The sequence below is a fragment of the Monomorium pharaonis genome, chromosome 1 (assembly GCF_013373865.1).
Source record: "Monomorium pharaonis isolate MP-MQ-018 chromosome 1, ASM1337386v2, whole genome shotgun sequence".
Lineage (NCBI taxonomy): Eukaryota > Metazoa > Arthropoda > Insecta > Hymenoptera > Formicidae > Monomorium > Monomorium pharaonis.
Window position 1 is genome coordinate 12811810 of NC_050467.1, and position 19383 is coordinate 12831192.

The following is a 19383-nucleotide window of genomic DNA, read 5'->3' on the forward strand; positions in this document are numbered from 1 at the left end:
GAAGATTCCATCGTCTGTCCTTGTCGGCCGCGCGCCTACCGCGGGAGCTTCCCGCGTATCGTCCGCGTTTCGTTTTGGTTTAATTCGCGCCGGGGCGCTGCATTGTCGGAACGCCGCATGCCGCGTCCCGTGATACTATTGTTTCTGTCCGACATTTATTTTTAATAAAGTTCGTTATTTGTTAAGCTTGGAGTCTAATTTTCTGGTGTGTCGTCCGCCCCTTCGTGTTACCGCAGTCGCCTGCTCCCTTACGATTCACCCCGCCCCTCTACCGTTAGGTAGAGCTGGTCGAGATTGTCGCGCGAGGATCGAGGACACCTTGGCGTATCGATTTTCGCGAATTGACGCGTCGTCGAGCGCGTCTGGCGCCCAACAATTTCTCGCGATAGCGTGTGGCTGAGATTCGAGCGCGACAAACACGGCATCGGGGTTATCGGTTACCCAGCCGGTCTTATTGTTTTGCCCGCGGCTTTTCCGGTCAGGAAAAGTCGTGACAAAATTTGGCGCCCAACGTGGGGCCCTCAAGTTAAGGGGGCAAGGCGGTTATCGCGCACTATCGGGTCGAGCGCTTGGCGCGGGGAAAAGGAGGGGGGCTCCGAGTTATTTTTTTTTTTCTCTTCGGTCTCCCCTTTTCCCGCTGTCACCTTCGAGCCTTTCTCGTTGGTGGTTGATGATATTTTGCATATATTATGTTTGATATTTTGTGAATTATATTGACTTGACGTTATTGAACATTTATATTGGTTGTCGGGCTTACGTCGGAAGACGAGAGAGGAATAAGTGGCGAGGGCAATTCCCTAAGTAAAATAAACGAGCAAAGAGAGGCTCTGTAGAATTTTTTTTGTCGGTACGAGCGAAGTTTTTTTTTTCTTTTCTTGTGAGCTAAAATACGAGAGTAAGAGTAAATTTCGGGCCGCGCAAGGATTAGCGAGAGGACGAAAACAACGATTGGAATTTCGAAGCGCGTTCGAGTTCGTACCGTTCACTGTGTTGTTGAATGGCTCAAGGAAGATTTTGGTGATCTTGAGATCTTGTTGACGAGCGAGTAAGATAGCTATCGCCGAGCCTATTGTGTTGAAGAAGGAAAGAAACGGAAGGAATGCCCCGAGATCGCTATAAACACGAATTATTGTTCGCACTTATTTCTCGTCTCGCGGCGTACGCTCCTATGATATTATGAATATTATTTGCGATCGATATATGATGTGATATTTTTTTTATGACTTCTGTTATTTACTATATTGTGTTTTGATCTTGATATATTTTTTTGTGATATATTGCTATTTCTTGTGTCTGTCGGCGAGTGCCGAGGGAGGAGGAGAAAATAAGTGGCGATAAAGCGTGCAAGGATATTAGTGAGAAACGCCTGAAAGTTTTCCATTTCTATCTCACATTGTATTATCGAGCCTTTGAAGAGAGCACGGAGTACGAGTGAGACTTCTTCCCACGACGAATTAAATACCGGGAAGTAGAATTGAGTATCGGAGGGCCAATTGCAAACGGCCAAAGTGGAAAACGCGCAATAACGATACCACGAGTCGATCACGTCGTGTTCCTGATTATTAATTTTTTTTGTTTGCTTGTACTGAGTTGCTCGAACGTAAATATTTTCCGGCCGAAAGGCCGCTAGTAAAACTTTGGGAAGAGAGACCGTAACGTAGAGCGTAGATTCACATTACCAAGGACGGAGATGTTGTGATTTCCGAAAAGAGTTTTGTTACGAGCACGCAGAGTATTGGAAAAGAAGCGCCGTAAATACGAAATATTGTTCGAACTTATTTCTCGTCCCTCGGTGTACGCTAATGTATCTGATTTATTTGAGCTACTGAATTCAATGATTTAATTGCTGAATATTTGAATTGTGTGCCTTATTATCTTTATGTGACTTATGCCATTTAGGTGAGAGATTTGATTTATCGATTTCTTTTTTTTCTTTTTCGTGACTTATTGATTTATGAGACCGTTCGGATTGATTTACGGTTAATTAATGTGTTTTTTTTTCCTTTCTTTTTTTTGCCTTCCGATCGTGTGGATCCTAACAACTTTTTTTTTTCTTTTTCGTGGCATTTTACCGGCTATTCAGTATTGACGTGTGATGATGGGATCGATAAATTAATACTCGATTTTAGTGGGAGCCTGGCTCTAAAAGATTTTTTTTGGGGGGTCGCCCGGTTATTATTGTCGGTCCCTCCTAGTGAGGAGAGACTGTTTTGCTACTAACCTTTCAGAACGGAGTATCTGAAAAACTTTTTTTTTTCTTTTTCCTTTCTCTCTCGGAATACCTTCGGATCTCTATCGTATGACGTGTTGTTTCGCGGGTCGACCAACTGATTTCGTGAACGGGGCGAATATTTGCACACGCGTACCTATTCTTTTTGTGCTTGTGTAAACACCGTCATTATAACTGACCTTTGATATTGATTTCCAATATTTTTGTATTGTGCTGTTTTTTTTTAGTTATTGTCGTTATCAACGGGATACTTTCGTGCGGGAGTCGCGTTTACCACTGGCGATTTGGTCCTTTTCGCGTAATCCACGACGGGTGTACCGTCGCATTCGCGACCGGCGTCGGGTTGAGCGGGCGCGGGGCGCCGTGAGGCGGCTCGAGATAACAGGGACGCGCACAGCGTTCCCGGGGGGACCGCATGAACCGGCGGGAGGGAGACGACTCGTGGATCTTCACCGCCGACCGCGAACAGCTGATTAGAGCGGCGCCGGTTATCTACAGATGGATCGGACTCCGTATTAGCGCTTCGATTACTGCGCCGAGGACGGGCCGCGTTCACGGGCGAGTCTGCGGAGGGGGCCGAGAGCCGTGAGATGTCGGACTCGGACCATCTAGTCCTACCCGAGGGGGAGGGAGACCGACCGGATAGCCCATATGAAGTTGCGAGGGGGCCGATCGGCCACGTTCACGCGAGGCCTTCGAAAGAAAGCGGGGGACACTACTCCCGGGATTGGGGGGGCGGTTCCATGGGTAACGCATACAATATTATGCGAAAATGGAACTTGAAGTTTTCGGGAACGCGCGGAGAGGACGCCGAGACGTTCTTGATACGGATCGAGGAGGGGCGCGAGTTCATTCCGTTGGACGATGCGGATATCTTGCGTTGTCTGCCGTTCTTTTTGTCGGGGATCGCGCTGCACTGGTTCCGGGGTAAGAAGGCGCGCTTGACGACCTGGGCGGCGTTTAAGGCCGCGTGATGGGTGCGCTTTGGAGACCCGGATTTCCAATTTGCGCTACGGGACGAGATAATGCACCGTACCCAGGGGGAGCGGGAGTCCGTCGACTATTTAACGTGTTTGGGCACGATGTTCGACCGACTGACGCCGCCATGGGGCGAGGCAGAGAAGATCGGGTACGCGCACCGCCACATGCTACCGCGTCTGCAGGCGATGGTGCCGCGGGAAGCGGTGACGGATTTAGACGCATTAGAATTGCTGACTGCGCGCGCGGAGAGCTGTCACCGCGCCGCACAAACTTACCGGGCCCCGCCACCCCCGGAGAGGTCATTATTTCCGGATCTCGCGTATCGGCCGCCGAGAGAAGGGAACCGTCACGGACGGACGACGGATACGATTGCCGCGTTGGGAGTGTCGACCCCCCGGGGGGGGGAGCGGAATGGCGAAAAACAAGAAGGAAAGGAGACCGGCCGCGGGTGGCGACGCGAGCGCGCAAGCCACGCCGGCCGCCCCGAGTACGTCTACGGCGACGCCGGGCCCGAGCGGGGCACGGGCACTTACCGGAAAGTGTTGGAATTGCGAGGGAACGGGACACTACGCGCGCGATTGTAAGGAGGCCCCGCGGATGCACTGCTATCGGTGCGGGAGGGCCGGGGTCACGACGCGCACTTGTCCCACGTGTCCGGGAAACGAGTAGGGGGGTCGCGACTCGGGGGCGGTCCGACTCCTGCACTTATCGGCCCCGAAAATGCAGTCGCGACGATTCAAACCGACTATGTCTACAATTCGTTCGGGGTGAGGGACTCCTATCTCTCCTTTCTTAACGTCGAGATATTGGGCCATGGCGTTCGTGCGCTGTTGGATTCCGGATCGAGCCGCACAATACTAGGGGCGGAGACGATTGATTTGGTGAAACGTTTAGGTTTTCGGTTCCGTCCGGCCGCGGATCGGCGGGTGACCACCGCGACCGGACAAACGACAAGAGTGAGGGGGGAGGTAGAGATCCCGTTCGAGCTGGGTAATCGGAAACAAACGGTGAGGGCGTACGCACTACCTACGGTCGGCTTATCGTGCATTCTGGGCATGGATTTTTTAGCGGCTTTCGGGATGGTCGTGAATTTTTCGGTGAAGACATGGGCTTTCGGGGATGACCCGACGAGACAGTTCTCTCTGGAGACCGAGACCACCCGGTCGTTATCGGCCGCGTTAACGGGGGGGGGGGCGACCGGCGGTCAGCGGACGGACAGCGAGAGCGGTGCTAGGGAGGCGCCGAGAGAAGGGGTGGTACAACGCAAGGAACGCGAGTCTAACGCCCGACACCTCGCAGGGGGGATTGAGCGAACTATCGGCCGCGGAAAGTCGCGAATTAGCTGAGTTTCTAAGGTCGGAAGTCGTCGGGGACCCTAAGAAACCAGGGACGACCCCCCTAACGGAACATTGTATCGATGTTGGGGGGCACGCGCCGATCAAGCAGCGGTATCGACGTTTTATACCACAGCGTGCGGCCCGATTGGAGCCATTGACGAGCCTATTAAGGAAGAACCGCTCTTGGGAGTGGGGGGGACACTCAAAAGCAAGCTTTTGAGGTGATAAAATCGTGTCTCGTGAATTCTCCCACATTATCGTGTCCGGACTTTGAGAAGCCGTTTGTCGTGCAGACAGACGCTAGTTCGGTAGGCTTAGGCGCAGTACTATCGCAGGAGATCGGGGGGGCCGAACACGTCATCGCGTACGCAAGTCGCTCGTTGTCGGATGCGGAGAAGAAATACTCCACGACGGAACAGGAGTGTTTAGCGGTTGTTTGGGCAATTCGAAAATTCAGGCCCTACCTCGAGGGCTATCGTTTCACGGTGGTAACAGACCACAATAGCCTACGGTGGCTACATAATTTAAGAAATCCTACAGGCCGACTAGCGAGATGGGCGTTAGAGCTCCTAGAATACGATTACGTGATTGAATATCGGAAGGGGGCCATGCATCACGTACCTGACGCCCTCTCGCGAATGTACGAAGGGGGCGAGGAACTCTGCGCCGCGATCGCGACGGACGACCAATGGTACGTCGGGCGGGCGGAAGAAATAACGAGAAATCCGCGCCGGTACCCTGACTGGAAATTGGAGGGCGACGAACTGTACGTAAGAAAGACGCGCGGCATCGCGAGGGTTGTCGGCGACCGGAACCAGTGGAAAAGAGTAGTACCGAGGGAGGCGCGACGGGAAGTGATCCGCGAGAACCACGATCCTCCTCACGCCGGACATTTGGGGGTCGAGAAGACGTACCAGCGAATTGCCTTGCGGTATCACTGGCCGCGCATGTATCGGGACGTGGCGGAGTACGTGCGTCGGTGTGACACGTGCCAAAGGACGAAGGTAGAGCAGGACGCTCCGGCCGGTTTGATGGGACAAAGAGTGATAGAGTCACCGTGGACGGTAGTCGCGGCAGACATAATGGGTCCTCTCCCAACCAGTAAAGCGGGACATTCGTATTTACTCGTCCTTCAGGATCTCTTCACAAAGTGGGTGGAGTGCTGCCCACTTCGAAAAGCTACCGGAAAGAGAATCCGTGAGGCGATAGAAGAGTTGGTCATTTATCGGTGGGGTACGCCGCGCGTGCTTCTAACCGATAACGGGACGGAGTTCGTCAACAGAGAAATACAGGCTTTGACGCAGCGGTGCCGGTATTCACCACGCGACGGTTCCGCCCTACCACCCGCAGGCCAACCCGGTCGAACGCGTGAACCGCGTACTAAAGACCATGATCACCGTGTTCGTGGATAGGGATCACCGTGAGTGGGACGCGCACGTGCATGAATTTCGATTCGCGTATAATTCGGCGCACCATACGTCCTTGCAGGCGACACCGGCGTTTTTGAATTTGGGACGGGAGCCCCCGCCGGTGGGACTGTATCGGGACGAGGCGGCCGTCGAGGTCGAGCGAACCGAACCGACCGAGTGGCGAGAACGAATGGAGCACCTCGAGGCACTGCAGGAGTGGGTGGTGGAGAACCTCGAGGCGGCCCAGGAGAAACAGGCGAAATATTATAACCGCCGACATCGCGACCGCCAATTTGAGGTGGGCGAACAGGTGCTGAAGCGGCACCACGTATTATCATCGGGGGCGCGGCACTTTTCGGCAAAGTTAGCGCAAAAATTTCACGGCCCTTTCGTGATAAAAAGGATCCTATCGCCGGTGGTCTACGAACTAGCCGATTTGACGGGGGGAAGTATTGGGAAGGTCCATATAAAGGACCTGAAGCCCTACCAGGAACCCTTGGATGCGTAGAATCCCTTCCGGAAATGACCGTTGCAATGGGGCGGGAAGGGAGCGGAGGAAAATGAGTGCTCCGCGCCCTAATTTCTTTGTGTTGTTTTGTCTGGTGATGGTGGCTATATTGTTAACGTCGTCCTACAGGAATTTGTCGGGATCCGCGAAGACCGGACCGTGGTGGAGGAAAGAGGTACAGGGTGGGTCCAAGAGCAAGATACACCAAGGGCCCATGGACGATTTTATGGCCCGGTGGGCGGTCCTGTTCCGGAGGGTCGACGCGGAGTACCCGGGGTTTTGGGTAGATTTGACTCAGACCCTGGAAGACGAAAGGCGGCGGAGAAGGACGACGCAAGGGGCCGTCGTGGTGGAGGTGCCGCTGGCCCGCACCGTGGCGACCCAGACCGGGCCGATGTCGGGGGCGACTCGCTCCGTGGGGACGCAGACAGGCCTCGCCCAAAGGACTGTCGGGACCCAGACGGACCGGGAGGAAGAGACGAGGCGAGACCAGGAAGCCCAGACCTGGATGTCGGTGGCAGACCCGCGCACGTTCGCCCGGACGGGACTGGGCGCGATAGCGCGACTGCTGGACAGCCTCCCGTGGCCTCCGGAGGAGCGGGCGACGACCGAGAGCGAGGACCAGGGCCCATCCCGCGGGAGCCCGCGCGGGAGCCCCGCGCCCGCGGAGGGGAAAGAAGAGCCCCGACCTCTCAGTGGCCAAAGGGAAAAGAAGGAGGCCGCCGCGGCGAGGGAACCTCCGCGCCCCGCACAGGATGGAGAGGAGCCACGTAAGACAGTGGAGAGGGGGCGCTGCTGGAACTGCGGGTCCCTCTACCACTTCACCAAGCGGTGCCCCCGCCCGCGCAAGGAGAACCATTGCTATCGGTGCGGGCGGGGTACCACCGTGAGTGCATGCCCAGATTGCCGGGAAGGGTACGAAGCCCAGGGACCGTACCTCCCGGGACGAGGACGGGAGGGCTCGGAGTCCGAGCGGCGGAGAGGAGGACCACCGGGGAGCCTCCGAGACCCCCCCGCGAGTATCGGCAAAGGACGTGGAGGGGGCCCGACGGAGAGACGACCCACGGAGGGTGGAGACCCTCCGAAGAAATAGAGCCCCGCGTGTGTCGGAAACCCCCCCCCCTTGTCTTCTTTTCGGTATTTTTTTTGGTTTGTTTTTTTTGTTGTTGACTTGTTTATTTTTGTTCGTTTTGTTTGGTCGTATTCAATTTTTCTTTTCTTTTTGTATTCCCTTTCCTTTGTTTTTTTTGTTTGTCACGAACCTGATATCGGTGTCGGGCTAGTAAAGCCCCTGTAAACCCCCTCCAAAAGGGGGCTAATGAATAAAGAGAATGGGAGACTGTAATGAACCTACGTTTTTTTGTTTTTGCGTGATCCTCCTGATTTCCCCGCGCCCCGACCCGGGCGGTCGTAGCTTGTCGTGCGGCCGCAAGAGGGGCGGGAACGGGGTAGCGCTGCGGCGCGCCCCGGAATCGAACCGTGCGTGTGGGGAGTGTCGACGGAATCGCGAGAGTTAATTTGCTAATTGTGGTTAATTTTTTTTTGTTTTGGTTTCTTTTTTTTATTGGTTGTCTAAAAGGCAACAGGATTAGAGTAGCCGCAAGACGAATTAAAGTTTTTTTTCTTTTTGGTGTTTCGTCCTTGGTGTGACCTAAACTGTCGGGTGACCCGTGGAGATCTCGGATGCGCTCTCGCTGGCCAGTGGCCGCAGGGCGGGCCGCTGAGCCGGTAGGGATCCTCTTGGCGTGGGGGAGTTGTGACGTGGTAGCTTAGCTGCCACGGGTAGCAGCGTCCCTCCCCCGACACAGGCTGCGAATTCGCGCCGTACGGGGAAAATAGGCGAGAGGCGAGAGGGGATCTCCATGGGGAACCGCGACGGGCCTAGCGAGCGTATTATTAATGTTACATATTTTTGATTTCTTTGCGCGGCGACCGCCTCTCGATGGAATTTGGCGAGAAAGCGAGAGAGGAAAAGAGAGAGCGACGGCGATGCGGGGAAGGAGGAAAGATGCCAGTGGTGCCCGGGAGAGACGAGCACGCGGGCGGCCCGCACGGGAATTCGGCGTGGCCCTGGGAGAGCCACGGCCGGAGCCTAAAGCGGCGGTGCCCGCCAACACCACGACGGAACGTCCCGGAGGGCTGTGGAGGAGCCCGGATGGGACCAAACGCGTCGAGGGAGGCGTCAAGTCCTCTCGTGAGGAACGGAGGTCTCCGCGTGCGCTGCCCCGGCTCGGGAAGTGGCCTAGCGGGTGAAAGAAAATTTCGCGGGGGCCTGCGAGGCCCCCGGAAGGATTACGGCGCGCACGTCCCTGCGTACGCAGGACTGCGTGCCTTGCAGCAATTGGGTCGCGGCGCGGAAACAATGCGCATGACCGAACGGGGGGTCGCGGCGTCGATCCGGGATCGACCGCGATCCACCCCGCTTTTGCGTGCGAGCGGTCCAGCCGTTAAGTTGCGTATCGTATCCCTGGTGAATTATCGGTGTGGCTTGTGCGAGGCCTCAACGAGAGTCAAAGGACGAGCCTAGAGACGAGGGAGGTCATCGCCTGGGACGTTATCGGTGAGGTGACCAGCCAGGATAATTTAGTGTGAGCGGTTGCCGGCCGGCGAGGTGTCTCCGGGCCCGTTCTGCATCCGTTTTTGCGTTAGTGCGTGATTCGCGTGGGCCGCAGGGCGGTCATACGTTCGCGTAAGTAATTGGGGATTTATCGGATGCAAGCGGGCGGGACGCCAACGCGCCGAGCCACGGGGAGGACGGTTGTGAGGACGCTCGGGTTCCGTCGGAGATTCCCCTCGACCGTGTGCGCCGCAAAGCCCTCGCGCGAGCGAGTATCGCGTCGCGAGTAGCGGGTGGACGGGACTTCCGGTTTCGCGACGGCGTGGAGTGCGGCAGCGGCCGGCGATTATTTTGTGAGCCCCGCGAGACACGCGGTCGTGTTCTATGGTTGCCGGGAGTGTCGGCACGTTCGAACGCCTGAAATTCATTGTGCGCGGAAGATTCCATCGTCTGTCCTTGTCGGCCGCGCGCCTACCGCGGGAGCTTCCTGCGTATCGTTTGCGTTTCGTTTTGGTTTAATTCGCGCCGGGGCGCCGCATTGTCGGAACGCCGCATGCCGCGTCCCGTGATACTATTGTTTCTGTCCGACATTTATTTTTAATAAAGTTCGTTATTTGTTAAGCTCGGAGTCTAATTTTCTGGTGTGTCGTCCGCCCCTTCGTGTTACCGCAGTCGCCTGCTCCCTTACGATTCACCCCGCCCCTCTACCGTTAAGCAGAGCTGGTCGAGATTGTCACGCGAGGATCGAGGACACCTTGGCGTATTGATTTTCGCGAATTGACGCGTCGTCGAGCGCGTCTGGCGCCCAACAATTTCTCGCGATAGCGTGTGGCTGAGATTCGAGCGCGACAAACACGGCATCGGGGGTATCGGTTACCCAGCCGGTCTTATTGTTTTGCCCGCGGCTTTTCCGGTCAGGAAAAGTCGTGACAAGGTATATCTTTATATATTAATAATCTTTTAATATTTTGTAAAATATAAATAAAACATTTCACAACTATTTATATATTTCTTTTTCTATTTCTTTTATCTTCTAAAAGTCATTTATAATAGGTCAAATTATATTTTATGTTTACTGTTACGGATAATATCTTATGGATGTTCTATGATTGGTTGAATTGTTCTATCTTCTAATTCCATTGGTTAATTCTTACGTTACGTCTTATGCTTATGGTTACGGAAATTCATGTGTGAGGGCCTTTAGGCTGAAGGCAGAGAACGAGACGTAGGGTAAAGCCTCGTCTACAGAAGTCGCAAGCAGCCAGTTGCGACTTGCGACAGCCAATGAGCGCCTAGTTTCTAGTTAAACTCGACAATCATTGGCTGTCGCAAGTCGCAACTGGCTGCTTGCGACTTCTGTAGACGAGGTTTAAGTCAGAGAAAAACGTAAGTCGTACATGTCGTAGTATACTATTCTAGACTTTAGAGTAGTAGTATATTACGACTTACGTTTTTCTCTGCCTTATCCTACGACTACGACACCTACGTCTCGTTCTCTGCCTTTGGCTTAAATCTACGGCCATGCTGTCTATAAGGCCGGATCTACAATAGGTGTAGTAAGCTTTATGCCATAAGGAATTAACCAATTATAATTGAATATGAAAAGAATACTCGAATATAATTGGTTAATTCCTGATGGCTTAAGGCTTACTACATCTATTGTAGATCCGGCCTAAGGGCCAAAGCACAAAACATGGCCTAATGATTAAGATAGTCGTAGTCGTAGACGTAGACAACGCACAAGCTTTGTCGTATAATTATGTTGTATAATAAATTTAACTATGATGTGTATCCAAAAATACATAACCTAATTGAATATTTATACATAGTTAAATTTAAGTTAACCATAACGTAATTGAATATAATTATAATTATATTCAATTATAGATAAGAGTAAATAGTTAAATAAGTTATTAAAGTTATAAAAGTCAATCGATGTTTTGGAACAAGAGCTCGCTTTTTTCCCTTAAATGTGGCGTAATTAGTACTGTCTTAATCAGCTTTGTAAATTGTTTAAATGTTTTAGTATAGCAGTAAAACAGGTTTCTATCATTTCTTTAATTCTTAAAAGTGTTATTATTTTACTTTCAGAACAATTTGAAATTAAAACAATACTAACTGCTTTTATTATTCCTAGGTAGCAAGGTGTCGTCTAATTGACGGCATTTTTTGGTCATTTTATGACAAACCAGACGTCATAATGTCGAGATAAAATGACGTCTAAATGTCGTAAAACTGACGTACATTTGTCTCATCTTAACGACGTCATATATTGACGTCAAAAATACGTCATTATTTTCATATTATTGACGTCATTTTCAAGAAGCTAGTATCGTACATTTGACGGTATTTTATTGTTATTTTTATGACAAAACATAGGTTTTTAGATTACATTTAATAAAGACGACATTTTAACGTCATTTTTATGACTATCCCAGTTAAAAAAGCCGTTCTTTTGACGTTTTAGAAAATATTTCGGGTACATGTCCTATATATGCAGTACTTGCATTATGAAAATATCAAAATAACATAATTATAATGTAAAAAAAAATTTACGTTGTTTTTCAACAGCATTGTGACCCACCACACCATAGTCACATTTGGGATTGCCTAACTTCCGCGGTTACTTATCCAACTCTGAACTGCCGTCAACGTTGCTTGACTTCGAAGATCGTACGCTACCTAGCACTTTGTGATGATCCATGAACACTTGATGCTCATGAATACATATTTGTTATAGATTAGTTCAATAGATGCGAGAAACATGAAACTTGTAGTTAACTAATATTTTTAATAAATATAAATTTACAGTTTTTTTCATGATTTTTACATATGCGAAATAACATGTGGAATAACTTATAAAAATATGTTTTTGCTCTGTTCTTTTGATAAAGCTAAATTATACCTCAGACAGAACGCAATATTTATAAAATATTTATAATATTTATTTAAATATTTTATAAATATTTATCCAAATATTTTATAAATATTTTTGTGGTCTCAGATTTGACAAATCATAAAGATTAATCATAAATATTATAAAAATATTTATGAAATATTTATAAATATTTACAAAATATTACTTATACAAATCTTTATCTTTTATTTACCATAATATTATATAAAATATTTAGTCTATATTTTAATATGTTGAATAAAGATTTTTTTCTTCGTATATATAAAATATGTGTAAAATATTTATATAATATTTTGAAAAAATAAATATTAATAAATATTAATAATATTTATCATAAATATTATGTGCTGTCTGGGATGATTCTAAAATATTAATAGTATTAATTATATAAAATGTTATATTAATTTTAATAATGTTGTTTATTAACCAATCTTTAAATAATGATTAATAGTTATAAGTATCAAAGTGTCGTCCACCTCAATAATTCGTCATTTGAGGTCAAATCGTCAATTATTACAAAGAATTATAGTTAACGTCAGTAATTAGTCACTAATAAAACCTTATTAATACGTCGTAAAATGATCAATTAATTGACGTTATTAATTAGTCAAGAATATGACGTCGGAAATACGTTGTAGGATGGATAAATGACTGACGTAATTAATAGGTCAAAAAATGACGTTACTATTACGTCTTAATTTGGTAACATGACGTCCGCGACCTTAAATGACGAATTATTGACGTCGTATTAACGTCACCTTGCTACCTGGGATTATATGTAAAAGAATCTATAAACATAAAAAAATGGATCATCAATTTTTATTACATTTCATAACTAATCTTATTATTTACTTTTCATAGTTGAATATGGCTAAATAGCATATTTTAATATTTTAACTCTTAATTTATTTAGATATAATTAGGTTATGTATCTACATTTCGATACGCATTACAGTTAGATCTATTATACGACATAATTATACGACAAAGCTTGTGCGTTGCCTACGACTACAAGTACGACCGTCATAACTATTATGCCATGTTTTGTGCTTCGGCCCTAAGCAGTAAGGCAGTACAAAATAAAAATATTTTCTACGACTACTACTACGGCCTACGACTCTCCATTGTAAATGGCCCTTTACATTTCAGTGGATCTACCAGTTATTCCACTCGTGCCACGGCTGTCGCAACTACCGGCCAATCAGCCAACTTGACCATACTCAGCCGCGTTGCACTGCGTTCGATCAAGTAGGCCAGATTCAGTCGGTTCGGAGCGATCTATCAATCGATGCGAATAGTGCACCATGAACCGTCATTGTATATTATGTATTTTCATTTGACGTTTCAAATGTTTTAAGAAACAAATAGAAAAATGAAAGGAAAAAAAAGAACTAAAGAGGATGACTATAACATGAGGTGTGTCGAAAGTTTCGCTAAAATCATGTAACTCTCTTACTCCATCGCATACGTGTTTTGTAGTCGCGAATTAATGACGGTTGTCAGGTGCACATTTCGATTTTTGTCAACCATACTACGTTACTTGCTGTTTGATTTGTGAATATGTGTAATGCGACTTGAATATATTATACATGAGTTTTGTGCATAAAAAGGAATTTAAAAAAAGACGTTTATATAACAAAGAAGAAAGGGTCAAATCAAGAATCAAGAAAAGTAAAAATCAAGTAAATAAAAGAGTAAAAGAAGCGACATGGCGCCCCCCAACAGATCGCCTCGTCCTACCTCCGGTCTTAGCCACTCCGTGATCGGTAGCTATTTTATATACTTCAGATTACCTATTTGTTTTCTTCTTTTATACATTTCTACTAAATTTTTTTTCAACATAGTTAATATTTACTTAATTGACATTACGAAGATTAAATTTTTCTTAAATTAGGAAGTAAGTTTTGCAGGAATATTAAACGTAAATAAATCAAAGAAGGATGAATAAAAGAGTCCGATTTTAATAGCCTTGGTGCAGCAAAAAACAATGATCTACAGTTTATTTATAATTTTTGAGCTGCTGAATCTGACTTTAAAAAAATTTTAATATACTCATTCAGCAAGCAATATTTTATAAATGTTTTTTAAATATTTATTTTTGATTATTTTTACATTATTAGTTTATTGTACAAATAATATTTATTCAATATTTATTAAACATTTATTTTATACTAATTATTTATTTTAAATAACGATGAAAAAAATACAGGGTAATGAAAATGCAAATTAAAAAATAATGCATTACTTATTATTTTTTTAATAAATAATTATTTCTTTACTTATTAATTATTAAAAAAGTAATGCGTAAAAAAAAATCGCATTACTTATTTCAAAAGTAATGCGTAATGAAAAATATTGCATTACTTATTAAAAAAATAATGCGTAATGAAAAAAATCACATTACTTATTAAAAAAGTAATGCGTAATGAAAAAAATCGCATTACTTATTAAAAAAGTAATGCGTAATAAAAAAAAATCGCATTACTTATTAAAAAAGTAATGCGTAATAAAAAAAATCGCATTACTTATTAAAAAAGTAATGCGTAATGAAAAAAATTGTATTACTTATTAAAAAAGTAATGTGTAATAAAAAAAATTGCATTACTTATTAAAAAAGTAATGCGTAATAAAAAAAATCGCATTACATATTTTAAAAGTAATGCGTAATGAAAAAAATCGCATTATTAAGAAAGTAATCGCATTACTTATTAAAAAAGTAATGCGTAATGAAAAAAATCGCATTACTTATTAAAAAAGTAATGCGTAATGAAAAAAATCACATTACTTATTAAAAAAGTAATTTGTAATGAAAAAAATCGCATTACTTATTAAAAAAGTAATGCGTAATAAAAAAAATCGCATTACTTATTAAAAAAGTAATGCGTAATAAAAAAAATCGCATTACTTATTAAAAAAGTAATGCGTAATGAAAAAAATCGTATTACTTATTAAAAAAGTAATGTGTAATAAAAAAAATTGCATTACTTATTAAAAAAGTAATGCGTAATAAAAAAAATCGCATTACTTATTTTAAAAGTAATGCGTAATGAAAAAAATCGCATTATTAAGAAAGTAATCGCATTACTTATTAAAAAAGTAATGCGTAATGAAAAAAATCGCATTACTTATTAAAAAAGTAATGCGTAATGAAAAAAATCACATTACTTATTAAAAAAGTAATTTGTAATGAAAAAAATCGCATTACTTATTAAAAAAGTAATGCGTAATAAAAAAAATCGCATTATTTATTAAAAAAGTAATGCGTAATGAAAAAAATCGCATTACTTATTAAGAAAGTAATGCGTAATTAAGGATCTTCGCATTAGTTATTAAAAAAGTATTTTTTAATGAAACCGTAATGCATTACAAAAAGTAATGCATTATTTAGAACCCTGAAAAAATATTTATAAAATGTTTATTTAACGTTTATTTAATAATATTTAAAAATTATTATATTTTTATTAAAAATAATAGTTTAAGAAAATTATTTATGTAACATTTATTTAATGTTTATTCAAAATTTATTTTAAATTTAAAAGAATATTTAAAATAATATTTAAAAAAATATTAATTTAATATTAATTTAATATTTATATTTTAATAATTAATTATTTAAAATAATTATTTAGGGCCAATATTTATATATAATATTTAATTAATATTTATTTAATATTAATTTAACATTTTAATGAAACGTTTAAAATAATATTTACATAACATTTAATTAATATTTTTGTAATATTTATTTAAACCTTTAAAAAAATGTTTTAAAAAATATTTCTAAAATGTTTATTTAATATTGATTTAATATTTATGTCACAATAATTAATTATTTGAAATAAGTATTTAGAGCAAATATTTATATAATATTAAATTAATATTTATTTAATAATAATTTAACATTTTAATGAAATGTTTGAAATAATATTTACATAACATTTATTTAATATTTATGTAATATTTATTTAAACCTTAAAAAAATATTTAAAAAATGTTTATTTAATATTGATTTAATATTGATTTAATATTTATGTTACAATAATTAATTATTTGAAATAATAATCTAAGACATATATTTATATAATATTTAATTAATATTTTTTAATTTTAATTTAAGATTTTAATAAATTGTTTAAAATAATATTAACTTAACACTTATTTTATGTTTCTGTAATAATTATTTCACATTTAAAAAGTTGTTTAGAATAATATTTTAAAAAATATTTAAGTTATAGTTGGGAAGCTTCACTAATTATGTAGCGTAAATCAAGTGTAAAGAGGAAGTGAATCTATGTAATGAAAGAGTCACAAAAGCGTTTTATTTAATAGAGGTTTATTAAATTAATAGAGGTATTATTTATTAAATTTTATTTAATAAATAAAACCTCTAAGGCACAGATTGAAACATCGGAACATAAAGAAAGTGGAGATTAAGACAACATTGCACTTATTGAAACAATATGGCATATTAACAATACTCAAAAATTATAAGAAACGACATCTATTTTTTTTATTTTTTTACGAACTGAGCAAAAATAGATCTTTTCATATTTCACATACTATTTTGCATATGTGAAAATCAGTAAAAAATTGTAATACTTTATATTTATTTATAAAAATATAAATTAACTATACATGTTTCATCCTTCTGACAACATTTATTGAAATAATCTATAACAAATATGTATGCATTAACATAAAATATTCATGGATCATCACGAAGCATTAGGATACGTACGATCTTCAAAGTAAAGCAACGTCGGGAGTGGTTGATACTTGGATGGGTGACCGTTTTTTCAGGCGCAGAAATTAAATATGTTTTAACAGGTACTGTGCTGGGCTGAAACATGTATAGTCTTTTCCCCTTTACAAAATTATCGTAGAAATTTATTAGATTTGTGAAGTTACGTTGAATTTATCAAATTTATTTAATAATGCAATCAATTTTTTGCTTTTGTTGTAAATATACTTAGTAAATATTTAAAAAATCATGTACCAAATGTCAAAAAAACATTTTCTTAAATTTTAAAACAAATATTTATTAAATGTTAAAAAAATATTTTTCAAAACATTAAAAAAAAACGTTTTTCTAATTTAAAAAAGGGAACTTATCTCATTATTTTTAACGTTTTTAGAAATGTTTTTTAAATATTATTGAAAACATTTTTTAAATATTGTTTTGCTGATTGGGTACTAAGAAGCTGTTAAAATTAGCATATGATGATATTAAGTGTATAAGAAAATATCATAAAAATGGTACGTTAATGAAAGTTTAAATGTATAAGTAAACAATTAATGAAAATCCGCTGACATATAAACAATACAAATAAATAAATACAATATTTAGTCAAAGCAGATTTTTTAGTGCTTAAAAATATATTTTTTGCATGAATTGTACAATTCCTAGTAACAAAATATTATATACTATTGTAGAGTAAAATATTACAATAATGAAAGTTTAAATGTATAAATAAACAATATTAATGAAAATCCACTAACATATAAACAATACAAATTAATAAATAAAGATATTCAGTCAAAGCTGATTTTTTAGTGCTTAAAATATATTTTTTGCATAAATTGTACAATTTCCAGTAGTAAAATATTATATACTATCACAGAGTAAAGTATTACAATAGTACAATATTTTTAATGGACAAAAATCTACATATATTGTATACCTTAGAAAGCAAGAAATATTGAGTGTGTGTGTGTGTGTGTGTGTGATTAACGTTTTTAAAATTTTAATTTTATATAAATTTTCTAAACATTGTAACTTAATGTTTCATTAATATTTTAAAAATATTAATTATAATAATATTGTTGTCCTAATATTACTAAAATATTTTAAAAACATTTATTAATATTTTTTTAATGTTATTAAACGTTATGACATAATTTTGTAAATATTCTTAAAATATTATTTAATGAATATTTCTAAATAATTTTACAGACACATAAATTAAAATATTTTTTATGTGTGTATAATACAAATTATGTTATCATATAAATTAGAAATTTTTAAGCAATAAACGTGTGAATAAAAGTTTAGAACGAGCTAAATTTGGATCTAATGTTTAAAATTATAATTTATTTAACTTAAGTAAAAAGAACAACATACGAAATAACGAGACGTTTTGATTTAATTAACAAGGGAAGTGTCACGGGCGTTCGACGCCAATTTAATTCTCCATGAAATATCTTGTTGAACACAAAAATCAAAGAAAGACGTATTTTTTTAATGTGCGGAATTTCATGTTTAGAGAGTGAAACATCCTTTTAAAAGTAGAGGTATTTTGTTAAACAAAAGAATAAAAAATTTTTATCCTTACAACTTCGAAGCACTCTTGAAACCGTACAACTTTTATTTAAAAAATTTCTTTCTATCTCTTATACTTCCGACGGTATTCTCTCCGAAAGGGAAAAATCATTTTTTTCGAGGGGGTGTTTCACTCTCTCACCATGAAAATCTGCACATAAAAGAAAACGTGTGTCTTTGATTTTTGCATTCAACAACATATTTCAAGAAGAATCAAATTGGCATCGGGCGCCTGTGACAAGAACTGTTGAAAAATCAACAGCGTCTCACCAAAGTACGCAGACTTAAAGCGATAAAAATTATTTAAAAATTATTTATTAATGTTTAGGGATAGAATTGTTTAGAAGGTTCTTAAACAAGTCCCGAACTGTATGAAAAATATTTTCTGACGCCCAGAACTGTCGAAAAATCAGCAGCGTCTCACAAAAATACGCATATTTAGGGCGATAAAAATTATTTAACAATTATTTATTAATGTTTGCGGACAGAACTCTTTACGAAAGGTTTAAATACATTTAGAACTGTCAAGAAAATATTATATAATGCACAGAACTCTCGAAAAGCGAGTAGCGTCTCACCTATATTCCCGTAAATTCGACATTCTCGTAGGATAAAAATTATTTAACAATTATTTGTTAATGTTTGCGGGCAGAACTCTTTACGAAATTTTTAAATACATTTAGAACTGTAAAAAAATATCATTTATAATGCACAGAACTCTCGAAAGACTACCAGCGTCTCACTCATATTGTAAATTCGACATTCCCGGGAAATAAAAATTATTAAAAAATTATTTTTTAATGTTTACTGGCAGAACTTTTTAGAAGACTTTTAAACAAGTTTGTAGCTATACGAAAAATATTTTATGACGCTCAGAATTGTCGAAAAATCAGCAGCGTCTCACCAAAATTTATTACGCATATTTAGAGCGATAGAAATTATTTAACAATTATTTTTTAATGTTTGCGCACAGAACTCTTTACGAAATATTTAAATACATTTAGAACTGTCAAAAAAATATTATATATTGCACAAAAACTCTCGAAAAACTATCAGCGTCTCACTCATATTCCCGTAGATAGGTCTTTTTCGGGTATTAAACATTTTTTATTTAATAATTAATAA

At 40.8% G+C, this 19383-nt stretch overlaps 1 protein-coding gene across 8 annotated transcripts in view; it reads left to right on the forward strand.

Annotated features, from left to right (window-relative positions):
- The window catches only part of LOC105832507 (protein TANC2), a 208645-nt gene that overhangs the window by 58038 nt on the left and 131224 nt on the right, over window positions 1-19383 (forward strand). Inside the window, exon 1 of one of the 8 annotated variants that reach the window (XM_012673524.3) lies at window positions 12865-13705. The exons of the other annotated variants lie outside the window; for them this stretch is intronic. Within the exon in view, the coding sequence (XP_012528978.2) occupies window positions 13648-13705 (58 nt within the window). The 5' untranslated portion in view covers window positions 12865-13647. Of the gene's footprint in view, window positions 1-12864; window positions 13706-19383 lie in introns of those variants that run through there. 8 annotated transcript variants of the gene reach the window in all.